Below are 13,720 nucleotides of genomic sequence, written 5' to 3' on the forward strand. Positions count from 1 at the left end.
GTTTTTTCCGTTAGGCCTGTCTGGCTGGGATCAAGTAAAGCTTGATTTTGCATTTAACAGTTTTCATAAATATTATATTAAAGAATGTCATGATGTTTGGTTTTACAATATCTCAAAGGAAATGGAATAAGATGTAGTAATTTCTGTCAGTCTTTAATTTCCTAATTGAAAAAGTTAACGTCCCATGTGTCTCACAATTATTGTGGTTCAGAAACAATGCAGCAATTATACTAGAAGATATTAAAGTTTATTGTCTATAAATATTTCTCTGGGTTGATAGGGACAGTTGCAATAGGGAATGTGTACATCTGTACATCAAATTTTCAGTTTCCTCTTTGTCTACAGGATGCTTAAACTGCTTGCTCAAGCACTGTATTGATGAATTAAATTGTATTTTTTCTTCATAATTGCTCTGTGATATCTTTCATATTCCATGAGCATTTCTGTTTATCTTACACTGTCTTTATAAATGTTGTGTAGGGAGTGCGGACGCCATACCTCCAGTTATCTGCAATGCAGGAAGGAGATTATACCTTTCAGCTGACTGTCACAGACTCTGCGAGGCAGCGGTCCACAGCTGAGGTCACACTGATAGTACAGCCTGGTAAGTCAGCTGCAGGCATGTCTGGGTCCCTCAGGGGTGGTCAGCCTGATGGCTTTAGCACTGTCCTCGAATACATCATCTTCCCGCATTGCACCACTGAGATGACAGTCTGAATGTCCTGTATCCCTGCCTCAAGGACTCTTCCACCTCTGTTTTCTGTCAAAGCAAACATTTAAAACAAGTGTAGAGTCATAGAAAGTCCAGGTGGTGATTCTGAAGTCTCAAACTGGCCTGATTATGTAATGCAGCCTGTACAGGTATGTGACTGAGTGTCTCTCTAAAAGCTAAAATGGGGCTCTTGTAATAGTCTACGAAGTATGTTTTGCAAAGTTGTTCAGAGTATCAGTCAGTGCTTTGCTCAGTTTCCTTATTGTTTTGCAGTTCTCTTTCAAGAATCCTTGTGTAGTTTGAATTCTCACTAGAATTGCATTGTACTTTTGAGGGAAAAGTGTCAAGCAAGGAATTTTCAAAGGCAGCATCTTTCACACACTTGTTTAGATTTGGGAGCTAAGTGATGAATGGGCCCAAATGGTCTGGGACTCATAGGATATCTTATGCACCCACTCCCTTTTATTTTATTTTTTTTTTTTCTACTGTGTCTGCCTGTTGCATCCAAAGTAGTCTGTTCTGCCCATCTGAAGGTCTCACATTCCAGCATGGAGCAACATTTTATCTTCCTGTTATTGCTTACATCTTTTTGTAGATAACCCCTTCTGGGAAAACTTCACAGTGGGCATTTACTGTGGAAATCAAGAACGTGAATTGGAAGTAGTAGACACCACAGTTTACAGTGGTGTCTTTTAGACACATTGTAATGTAGAACTAGAAAGGTGTTACTGAAAGATGTTATATAGAAGTCAGATCTAAAGGTAAATAAATATTCAGGAAAATAGTAGCATTATTAGTTTCACAATGCCACGAAAGCATAGGTTGAAAACATAGTAATAGGTTATATGTGTCTGCACTAAGTCTACAAAGGCTGTAAACTGGCATTAACTTAGTGGCATTGTGCTGACATTGAGCAGCAGAAAACTGGGCCAGTATCATCTTCGCAGGCAGAGGCCTATATTTGTGTGGGTGGTTTTGAAGTAGTAGTGGTTCCAGGAAAATACCCCACTACTCTTGTTATGAAATTGTTTGATATGATGCATTGAGCACACTGCAGAATTTTGGGAGCATGTACTTTTAGGTATGACTATAAAAAAGGGAAGTATTTGCTGTGGGATTTGGCTTGTTGCAGAGCTGGTCTCACCCACCTAGTATTTTTTGCTGGCTTGTGCACATTATGCTTGTGATTTGTACCTTTGAGCCAATATATCAAATTTGTTATATAATATTATGTGTAAAATCTTTGTTATGATTGGCAGTCCTTGCCAGTAGCTACCTAGAAAATGTCATACACTAAGTACTACTTTTCACAGAAAATAATAGTCCTCCAGTAGCAGTGGCTGGCCCTGACAAGGAATTGACCTTTCCAGTAGAAAGTACTACACTGGATGGAAGCAAAAGCCAAGACGACCAAGGCATTGTCTTCTATCACTGGGAAAATATCAGGTATCTAGAGATTTTATGGATCTCCAGTAGAATAAAGAACAAAGTGAAAGTAATTGAGTGCCAGAACCTCTTACACAGTTGTGTTGGGTAATTCACTGTTGGAGAACTGCTTTGAGGGTGTTCCTGCTCAGGCGGTAGGAGGGTGATAAGTTCACCTTAGGCAGAGATTGCATAAGTCTTCCATATTTTGCAGTGTGTCATTTTGAGGTTTACTGTTACAAAGTTAAGCGAAAATGATGGGAGCTTCCATGTCTCCTGTTAAAAATCAACTAATGGGTTTGGGTACCCTCCTGAAATATACAAAGTTTTCCCATCGGTGCTTAGGACTAGGATTTCTTGGTCACTTGTTTGATGAACAATAAATTGACAATCTGTTTAACCTTAGCTTTCAATAGTAGGTGACACTCTTGAATGATGATTGAAAATGTTTGACTAAAGTTTAATTGTATGCTTATGTGCAAAACTAATTGATCCTTAATAAACGGACAAGGTACTAGCTCATTCAGGGTACAGGAAGAGGTTGGTTTGGCAGCCTGTACATGTTGTGCGTGGCTCTTAAAGCAACAGTGTTTGGATGCTCCCATGAAATAGTACAGTGAGGGGATTCAACTTCTGGGGTGCATTTTCTAATTTTTTAATAAATGAGTATAGAATGCTTGGGTGCTTTATCTTTAAAAAAAATTGATTTATTAGTTCTCTGAACTAAACTCATGTGTCATAGTTCTTTAACCACCAGTGCTTACAAGGGGTGGTAAAACTACAATATACATAAAAGCAAATGACATGATCGGTGCTGCTGAAAGAATAATTTGGCTGTCTATGTAGATTTTTTTTTTTTTTTCCTGGGATGCTTTGTTTCAGTGGACCAAGCTCTGTACAGATGGAAAATGTTGACAAAGCAATAGCAACTGTGACTGGTCTTCAGGTTGGTACCTATCGCTTCAGACTGACCGTGAAAGACCAACAGGGCTTAAGCAGTGCGTCTGTGCTATCTATTACTGTGAAGGAAGGTAAGCCTAGTTGCTGCTGCTTAGAATACAGTAGGCAACTTGCCAGTTAATTCAGTCACAGAATGTATTTGGTTGTCATGTTTCAAGGATATTCGGGAAGAGTTAACTGCTGTTTTATTGTAAAGTGAGTGACTGGTAGCATTAATTTCACTTACTGCAAGCTTTTTGGAGTTAAATATATGAAGAATTAGTAGTAATAAACATGCTTAAAAATACTATTTTTGATCCTACTACGCTAGTGTATGTCTACTTCATTGAGAATAAAATGAAAAAATCATTTTGAAGTTAAGCTTTGAGCAGAAAACCAGTTTTAGTGTGGGATTTATGTGAGGTCTCAGAGTATACCAATTTCCACTTAAAAACTTAGCATTAGCAGACCTGTATTTATTTGGGGTTTTTTACATAGGTAAGCTGCTGCTATAGTGGGGGTTAATTATTTATCACCCTCCCCCCCCAAGCATGCTGTAGAAGTGGCTTTAGGATAATAATGCCTATTGTATAGAATCACCTAGGTTGGAAAAGACCTTTTATGGTCATGGAGTCCAACCGTTAACCTAGCACTGCCAAATCCACCACTAAACCACTCCTTAAGTACCACATCTGCACATCTTTTAAATAGCTCCAGGGGTGGTTGGCAACCTTTTTAGTGAATAGTTTATTATTTTTTTTTTTCATATCCAATCTAAACTTCCACTGGCATAACTTGAGGTCATTTCCTCTCATCCTATTGCTTGCCACTTGGGAGAAGAGATTGACACTCACCTTGCTACAGCCTCCTGTGAGATAGCTGTAGAGAGTGATAAGTTCTCCCTTGAGCCTCCTTTTCCCCAGGCTACACAATCCTAGTACCCTCAGCCACTTCTCATAAGACTTGTGCTTTAGACTCTGCCAGCTTCGTTCCTCTGACAGAGGTACTGTCAGGTACTCCTCACAGATTTCGTAGCGTGTTGCATTCTCAAGTTTGCAGGTGGTGATAATCCAACCATTTTTTACCTCATGTTGTTCCTTAGGGAGTGATTTTAGCAATCTCCATAGGCCTATACCTCCCTCTAAAGAAGGTCGCATAATATGTTTCAAATCTTCTTTGTTCCAGTGCTTGGCTTTCTGTTGCATACCTTGATGGTTTTTTTTTTTTTTGAGGGGAGTGATGTACTCTAGCTCTGCAAGCATGGTGCCTACACCATTTATGAAATGATAATAGAGCTGTGTTAGAATCTTAGCTGCTGACTTCTTGAAAATGGAGTAGAGGAGGAGAATCACCTTCCTTGACCTGCTGGCCATGCTCCTTTTGATGCAGCCCAGGACACGGTTGGCTTTCTGGGCTGTAAGTGCACACTGCTGGCTCATGTTGAGCTTCTTGTCAACCAACACCCCCAAGTCCTTTTTCTTCAGGGGTGCTCTCAATCCTGTCTCCACCAAGCCTGTATTGGTGCTTGGGATTGTTCCAACTCAGGTGCATCTTGGAGCAGATGGACTCAGTTTTACCCATGTGCATCATTGGTTAAACTGTTTTAGAGTTTCAGTTAGGTGTTTAGTCAGAAATGCATGACAACAGCTCTGCCCAAATATGTCTCACTGTCGTGGTTTAAGCCCGGGCCGTAAATTAGAACCACGCAGTCTACTTCCCCCCCAACACACCTTTCTTCCCTCCGTTCCTGGAGGGACGGGGAGGAGAATCAAAAGAATGTAACTCCCATGGGTTGAGATAAGAACAGTTTAATAACTAAGGTATAACACAAACCACTACTGCTACCACCAATAATAATGATAAAGGAAATAACAAGGGAAGAGAATACAACTGCTCACCAACCGGTACCTCGCCCCCACACCCTGCAGCGTTCCAGCCCTTCCGGGCGACTCTCAGTTCTACATCCTGGGCATGACGTGCTATGGTATGGAATACCTCTTTGGCTAGTTTGGGTCAGGTGTCCTGTCCCTGCTTCCTCCTGGCTTCTCCTCCTCCCTGGCAGAGCATGAGACTCACAAAGTCCTTGGTCAGGGTAAACATTCTGACCAGCAACTGAAAACATCGGCTTTATCAGTATTATTCCCAGGCCGAAAGTCAAAACCACAGCGCTGCACCAGCTACTAAGAGGAAGAAAAACTTACTGCTGCTGCTGAACCCAGGACAGTATCCACCCCTTATTCCATACCATTCACATCATGCTCAGATCCCACATTTTCTATATACCATCACTCTTATCTCAGTGCACTCTTATCCTAGTGCACAGACCAATCCCTATAAAGCTGCTGAGTCCATTTGGTCCATGATGTTGGGCTCCATCTCTTATAACAGTCTTTCAGGGCAGAAGAGGCTGTGTGCAGTGTTCACACTTGTGAATAACCTGGGCAATAGTGTCTATTGCCAAGTCCACCCCTCGATCATGAGTCCATCTCTATGTTGCATCTCTGTCCTGATGGCCTGAAGTGTCACGGGCCCATCAGGCTCAAAATAATTCACCTTCACCTTCAGCAGTTTCTGCACCTTGTTGTTGGGGACTCCATACAGCTGCCTTCCATCTCCAATGCTTCCAAAGCACTGGAGGGGCCCAGTGGACTAGATACTTGCCCATACTGTCCCACGCACCCTGACACTCATGACTGTCAAGCCTTGGGGAAAACCTCTTGGTCCCGCTATATCGTCGTCTAAACCCCGACAAGACCCAAACCTGACACTGCTTAACTCTCGAGATCAGACAAAATGGATGTGGGTAAAACACACTCTGTGTGTGTGCCAACACGGTGATCCCCATCACAATCAGCAGGCATGCCCCAAGGGTACCCAAAGGCCATTCAAAACCTTCAGAACTCTCAAATGATGCTGCTGTACTTGTCACTGGGGCTGGTGTAGCTGCTGTACTTGCCGGCTCTCTCACCACCAGCTTCCCTTTTTCTGAGTCCAGATCTTCCTCCTCTGCCTTGCTGGGAAATGCTGCGGGGTCTCCCACATCCTCCTGGGGATCAGGCTCACGGGGCTCAGTGGGCGGCTGCTGGGGGATGCTCTTGGCCGCCGCGGGGCTGGGCTCTGACGCGGTGCTCGGCTCCTCCGCCGCCTCCTCCTGCTGCTCGGCAGCTGCCTCCTGTCTCTCCTCATCCGCCCTGACTTCCTCCACTGGCAGCCACTCCCTGCCGGCCTCCGGCCCCACTCCCACTGCCGCTTGGTCTCCGGGGCCGCTCTCCCGGGCCGCTTCGGCCTCCACTGGCTCCTGGGGCCACTCCCACTCAGCCCCCCGCAGCCTCATGAAGACGGAGGCGAAGATGAGGGCCAGGGCAGTGAAGGGCAGCGGGACGGCCAGGTACAAGTCCACAGCCTCGTTATCTTGCCCTGCTGCTGGAGCCCCCCGTATTACAAGCCATTACCATAAAGTACAGTGAAACAAGAACCTTAGCCCAAGGCCCACACTTGATAAACACTAACACAGCAAATACCGGCTCTAAGTAAGCTACAGCACACTGAAACTGTGGCATCAAGAGAAACAACTTCGAGAGCCCATAAATCAGCATTGTGCCTCGGTCAGATCTGTCGTTATCTCAACCTTTCAAGCCCCACGTTGGGCGCCAAAAAGAACTGTTGTGGTTTAAGCCCAAGCTGTAAATTAGAACCACACAGTCTACTTCCCCCCCACAGACACCTTTCTTCCCTCCGTTCCTGGAGGGACGGGGAGGAGAATCAAAAGAATGCAACTCCTACAGGTTGAGATAAGAACAGTTTAATAACTAAGGTATAACACAAACCACTACTGCTACCACCAATAATAATAATGATAAAGGAAATAACAAGGGAAGAGAATACAACCGCTCACCAACCGGTACCTCGCCCCCACACCCTGCAGCGTTCCAGCCCTTCCGGGCGACTCTCAGTTCTACCTCCTGGGCATGACGTGCTGTGGTATGGAATACCTCTTTGGCTAGTTTGGGTCAGGTGTCCTGTCCCTGCTTCCTCCTGGCTTCCCCTCCTCCCTGGCAGAGCATGAGACTCACAAAGTCCTTGGTCAGGGTAAACATTCTGACCAGCAACTGAAAACATTGGCTTTATCAGTATTATTCCCAGGCCGAAAGTCAAAACCACAGCACTGCACCAGCTACTAAGAAGAAGAAAAACTTAATGCTGCTGCTGAACCCAGGACACTCACGTTTTCATTCAGACTATCAAGTGCAGTCACAGTATGTACTGGCAACTGTCACAGGTTCAGTATTAAAAATATTCACTGGTCCAGTAACCAAGTTGAGTCAACTGGTTTATTTGGAAGAGACAAGATCATCACTTGTACCACAGAGAACTCTATGCTGTTCTAAAGAATACCTAAAATGCTAGCCAGTGCCCTGAAGATCTCTCCAGAATTGAATTATTTATGTCAAATCTAATATTCAGACTGGCAAGGTATTTCACTCAGCTTCACAGCTTCCTGGAGCTCTGTCTTATCAGTTGTGTTTTAAATAAAAGTCAGTGATGTCTGGTTTCTGGAAAGAGAATGTGTTCATGTTTCTTCATTGTTTTTTGGCTGTACTCCCAATACATGCCTTCATTTCAGTGCTAGCGGTAAGCAAAAGTAATTTGGGAACTGGGTTTACTGTAAGTTTCCCAATTAACATTTGCCTATGTGAAGATACAGTACCTTACACAAGCTTCTATTAGGTAATAAGTGATTCTCAAAATGACAAGAGCCCAGCATGGTGATCTGTGGACATGTCGGGTGTGAAGCACATGGGCTGTGTTTCTAAAGAGGAAGAAAATCTTTTTGCTTGACTGAGATCTGATGCTTAGGCTATTGTCATACTGTAAATAGCGTACCCCACAATGCTTTGTGAAAAAAGTGTTTTTGTGTGGTACCTCGTATTGGTATTGTCCTCATAGTGCAGCTCTGCTTCTGTCGGGTTGTAATAATTCTGGAGCCAAATTCTATAGACCCACTTATTCTTTCCTTGTACCTTTTAAACAAGATTCTGTTGTTACTGCCTGTAATCCTCGGGTAAAGAATTGCGGTGTGGGTGTATTTGCAATGGCATGTCACATTTCACATGTTTTGAAAGCAAATCCTTCTGCACTATTTCTATGACTAGAAAACAACAGTCCACCCCGGGCGCATGCTGGTGGGAAACATGTTCTAGTGCTACCAAATAACTCTGTTACCTTGGATGGCTCAAGGTCTGCTGATGACCAGGGGATTGTGTCATATCTGTGGATTCGGGATGGTCAAAGCCCAGCAGCCGGGGTAAGTTTCTTGAAGGTTGTAACAAGTCAAATTCAGCTCTTGTTATGCATGTAGCATCACTGCAGCAGGGCATGCGAGTATGGCTCATATAATGCTCTGAGGCATGGTGTCTGTTTCTGGTTTGTCGTCCTTGCTCTCCTTAATGCTTTGGTTCAAGGGGCTTGTGATATTTTCAGTACAGCAAAGAATATGGTGACTAAGTAAAAGGACTAGTTGAGAAGGACTCGGAACGGAAGAATAAAGTTTTGTCGCTTTAGGAGTAATTGGTGATAGTACCAAGATAATGTGTCCAAGAGAAAAATTGTCTGAAATCCAGGTACCCTAAAAGCAGAAGGGTCTGAGAGAGCAAGAAGTACTGATAAAGACTAAGGAATTGTGTCTGGTACCAGATGAGGTGAAACTTTCAGTTTCAGATAAAAATTATGTGTGGCGCTAGATCTACAAATACCTTGACTGGCAGATCACAGTGAATAGGTTGGGTCATTAAGGCAATGGAGTCTGTTAGTCTGCTCTTCAGGGTGGGCAGACAGCAAAAGTACCTCTTGATAAACTGAAGTTTGTGTCAGCTACTGTAACTGTGATAACTTTCTCTGCTTGTCTGCACAAAGTGTTGTGTACAGTGCTTTGCAGTCAGGAAAATAGTGACAAATTGGTAAGAACCAGGAAAGGAGAAACAGCAAAATGATAGCAGAGATTCCAGAAGCAATTCACATGAGGGTATGAGAAAATTTGAAGAGGTTTAGCTTCAGTACATAGCTGGCAGAGATGATAGCTGGAAATACATGGACTCCAAGGAAAGAAAGTAATTTGAGAGTGAAGAAAGCAGAACTAAGGATAGTGGAGTAAAGCTGAGAAATAATAATGTACCTGTCTCAGATTTTCAAGTAGAAAAGTACTTGAGAATGTTTCTGCCTGGTTTGGGTTGGGATTGGTTTCTGTGTTTTTTGGTTTGGGGTTGGTTTTTTTTTGTTTGTTTGTTTTGGTTTGTTTTTTCTGTTGGTTTTATTAAAATATTGATACTGTGCAGACACTCTCATTAAGTGTCACTTCCAAATTTGTATTATTTTGCCATAAATTGTGAGTAGGTCACATTTATCCCAAAAGCAAAGCAAGAACTCACACTGTCATACCAGATACCCTACTTGATAGTCACACCTTCAACTTTCTCTGAGGCTATAATCATCCCAGTACTAATTTTGTTTCTTTACCAGGATGTGATCTATGGCTCAGACCACGAGGCAGTACTGCAGCTAACTAATCTGGTGGAAGGAACATACACTTTTCACTTGAAAGTAACAGATGCTAAAGGAGACTCAGATGTTGATTCAGCAACTATTGAAGTGCGGCCTGGTATGACAATTAAAAGGTCATCGATACGTTGTGAATACCTCATCTTTGCTCTCCTTTTCACTTATTTCAATGTTGACAAGATTCTCTCAAGTTAAAACACAAAGCAAACAGGTTTCTCCCTACCTTCTTTTGTTCTCTCAATAGGGTTGAGTGTGTTAGACATGTCAGGATTCTTAACTACCTTACTGGAAGCGTTTAGGTTTCTTTTTCCTGGTTGTTAATCAGTTTGGACAATAGAAAGAGATGGGAGCTAAACATTAAGTTTAGGTACAAATGCTGCAGTTGTGTATTTGATGACCGAAAGTGTGGTTTTATGCTTGTTTTCCTTCTTTTCATCTTGAAGGACAAAAACCTCAAAGCATTTCAGGGGTTTTTAATTTTGTCTTTTCATAGGTTTGATATTGGTTGTGTATAGACTTATTTTCAAATGCAGCATAAATGCCTGTGTGCTGGAAGGATAAATTGAGGTTTCAGGAAACACGCCTGAAATCTTGGGTCTGTTGGAGATTTCTTCTCTGGTTCTTGGAAAATTATTTTGTGTTCCTTGCTTTATTGTTGAATGTAGTCACAATAGTTGGCTCAGGATTCTCAATGGATATTTGTAAAGTCTGTTTTTTTTTTGCAAGGCACTCTAGAAGTCCAAGTATTATGTAACAGAACCCTCAGTTTGTGAAGGTAAACATACTTGATATTTCTGAAGTTGACCATCCTCATCTAGACTTGCTCGCAGAGTCTTGCATGCTACCATATGAGTCCATCTTTACCTCCCTATTTTGTGGGTGGTAGCCAGTGGTAGAAAACTAGCAGAGAACTGAAAACTTAGACTCACCTAGTGCTTACCTCTGAGACCTTAAGATGACAGTATTTAGGGGAACAGAAGTTGATATTCTGCACAGAAATGTGTTCATGCTAAATGGAAATACACGCTGAAGTGCTTTCTTTCAACTGATAAACTGGTTTGCTATCTTAGGACCCACCAGGCTTGTTTCAGTACTTTTCTAAGAATACGAAAGAGCTGGGTTATAAGGAATATGGGTCTTAATGCAGGAAAATGCTGTATTGTCTTCAGTTAGTACTGAAATATTTGCCAGGCTCCGAAAGAATAGCATGTTCTTTTTTTCTGTCAGATCCCAAAAGAAATGGTCTGGTGGAGCTCATTCTGCAAGTTGGAGTGGGACAGCTGAGTGAACAGCAGAAGGACACTCTGGTGAGACAACTGGCTGTATTGCTGAATGTTTTGGATTCAGATATCAAAGTTCAGAAGATACAAGCCTACTCAGATATAAGGTACAAAGATAACCTGCTGTGCAAGGAAGATTTGTGATTTTCATTAATTCACAGCTCATAATGACTTGTAAAATAATCTTTTCTAAGATGACCAAAAAAAAAAAATATATACTCATAACTCTAAAAGGTGAATTTTGTCTGCTGTGGTAAAAAATTGATGAAGCTAGCTCTCTGGAGGCTCAGAACTGAAGTGGTTTGGTTTTAAAAAGATTAAAAATTCTTTGTATAGTTTATTTATTCCTTTAAATAAAGCACATGCATATATTTCAAGATCTTTGTTCCATACACTACTATTATTTTTCCCAAATGCAGTGAGACAGACTTTCTTACAGTGAAGCAAGTATTGCTTATATTCAAAGTAAGGTTCCAGCAATATCTGGCTACCTTGCTCTTAAGTCCAGTTTCCTAAAGTTACTCAAACTGCTTCAGAGTGCCTTGGAACAGGTCCTGGATGAGAGTGAGGAAAGCAAATGTATACATACTTCTCTTAAAGCAAGAGTCAGGAAGAACAAGGAGGGAATTATATTTGCTGTTGTCCTCACCTTTTGTCTGTGAAAATGAGAAGCCAAAGAACTGCTGGTCTCCTGGCTCATAATGAAGTCCAAGGATGGAGTTGTTTGATCCATGGACAGAGTTCCCTAATCTTTATCAGTGGTGACATTTGTTTTCCAGAAACAAACAAAACCAAAGGCTATAAACTAATGCCTGACAAAAGCGATCTTTGACAGCAGTCATGACCTTAGCTGTTCTTTCTGCAGCACTGCAGTTGTGTTCTATGTGCAGAACGGGCATCCTTCCAAGGTGATCAAGGCATCAGATGTCTCACGAACCCTGCATGTGCAGCTTTTGAAAGAGAAGGCTGACTTCCTGCTTTTTAAAGTCCTGAGGGTTGACACGGCTGGTATGTTTTGGATCATTTCAGAACTTTGCAGGTATCTGGCTAGCAGGGCACCTGGAAACAGTGCGTGAAGGCCTTCTGTCTGCCACCTGGTGTCTGGTTTCGGGTGCAGCTTTCCAAAAGATGATGTTGAAGATAAAACTGAAGATGCTTGTTCATTTGTGGTAGACTGGTGCCAGTTGTGTTCTTTTAGAAGGCATCATCAGTAAAAGCATGCAAAAGCACAATATCTTAATCTGGTCTTCATCAGGAAGGCCTGGGGAATGAGGATAGAGATACCTGACTTACACCATCTTTTGTTGGAAGATGGGAAAAAATATATCCATATTATAGAATGTTTAATGTTTCTGATCCCTTGGAGGCTTTTACTGTTCAGTAATAGGTTTGTAAGGTAACTTGTCTGTTCCCAATCAAAATGGTGAGGTGATCACTGGTATAACCTACTCTTCTAATACTTGCAATGTAAACAGGCCTGTGGGGTTTCTTATAATGAACTTTTTATTTTACCCCAAAAGATGCTTGAACTTCTAAGCTTATTTTGAACTTCACTAATAATGTGAACCCTTTATGATACTCAGATATTGCAGATACGATTTCTCCATGATTTAAAATCGGAACATAATGATACAATCACAAAGTGAGCTAGCTCTGGCAGTAAAATAGTCATTGATTCTGTAGTAAATACTGTCTTTATTTACTTGTTGAAAGGAACTGTTCTGTTGTAAATGTGCTTGGATTACTGAAATGTGTAGAGTCACTTGAAAATATGTATTAACATTTTTCTTGACATAGCAAATCTGCTACTCTAAGTTTTAAGGGGAATAACTTTTCATTTTAGTCCGATATGATGCATTAATCTAGCAATAGCTACTACTTATAAGCCTATGAGGCATGTAAATGTTCTGGCCTCAGATGCTGTAATTGAGCTCTGAAATACTGAAGTGCACTCTAGTTTATTGGTATGATGGTTGTCTTCTTATACCTGAGAATGCTGTTATCCCCCAGTTCTGAGGTACTTTAGAAGTTCTTACAAATCTGTCATAAAGGATCATGTCTGAATTCCACAACTTCAACTCATTTTTATTTCTGGTTAGAGTAATCTGTTCTTGACTTGCATACGATTTCAATATTGTATGCATAAGATACATATTCTTTACAGCCTGCAGTCTGATGAACTGAAAATCTGTTTAGAACAGAACATCAAAATAAAAGGAGATTTAAAAAATAAGAGAATGTTATGAGCTAGATGCTTTACCACCAATGTAGACTCACAGTAAGAGGATGCATGAAAAATTGTCCGTTTACACAGCTGACGCTATGTTTGATTTTGTTCTTAGCCTGTCTTTTAAAATGCTCTGGACATGGACACTGTGACCCCATAACAAAGCGCTGCATTTGCTACCAGCTGTGGATGGAAAACTTGATTCATCGTTATCTAAGTGATGGAGAGAGTAATTGTGGTGAGTTTGGGTGTTACAGAATGTATTTCAAGAATAACTCATCATCTTGTGAGACTGTTGATTATTTGCTGTCAGAAGGAGGAGTACTTTGGAAGTAGATGCTGAGGGAAGACTAACACAGTCTCTTTGTTTTCCAGCCAAGCAATATCTTTCTATAGAAAGATGTCTTGAAATTATAATGTCTTTACAGTAGTAGCCCATATTTAAAATATTCTAAAAGCCTAAATTATTTAAAGTACCACTATTTGAGGAAAAAAGCATGAAAATTTTGTCATGAGGGGAGATCTTGCTACAATTTGGGGCCATTTGGAAGGGTTGTTGAATAGCGTGGGCATTGCAAAGCT

At 41.5% G+C, this 13,720-nt stretch overlaps 1 protein-coding gene across 2 annotated transcripts in view; it reads left to right on the plus strand.

Moving 5' to 3' along the window:
* Positions 1 to 13,720, plus strand: part of KIAA0319 — a 31,479-nt gene that overhangs the window by 12,717 nt on the left and 5,042 nt on the right. For both annotated transcript variants that reach the window (XM_080611095.1, XM_080611096.1), the window contains exons 9-16: positions 481 to 604; positions 2,026 to 2,158; positions 3,020 to 3,168; positions 8,230 to 8,381; positions 9,593 to 9,731; positions 10,859 to 11,018; positions 11,777 to 11,919; positions 13,254 to 13,376. In XM_080611095.1, coding sequence (XP_080467221.1) covers positions 481 to 604; positions 2,026 to 2,158; positions 3,020 to 3,168; positions 8,230 to 8,381; positions 9,593 to 9,731; positions 10,859 to 11,018; positions 11,777 to 11,919; positions 13,254 to 13,376 — 1,123 coding nt within the window. The remainder of the gene's footprint in view (positions 1 to 480; positions 605 to 2,025; positions 2,159 to 3,019; positions 3,169 to 8,229; positions 8,382 to 9,592; positions 9,732 to 10,858; positions 11,019 to 11,776; positions 11,920 to 13,253; positions 13,377 to 13,720) is intronic.

This window comes from Psittacula echo (assembly GCF_963264785.1).
Source record: "Psittacula echo genome assembly, chromosome: 2".
NCBI classification, from domain to species: Eukaryota; Metazoa; Chordata; class Aves; order Psittaciformes; family Psittacidae; genus Psittacula; species Psittacula echo.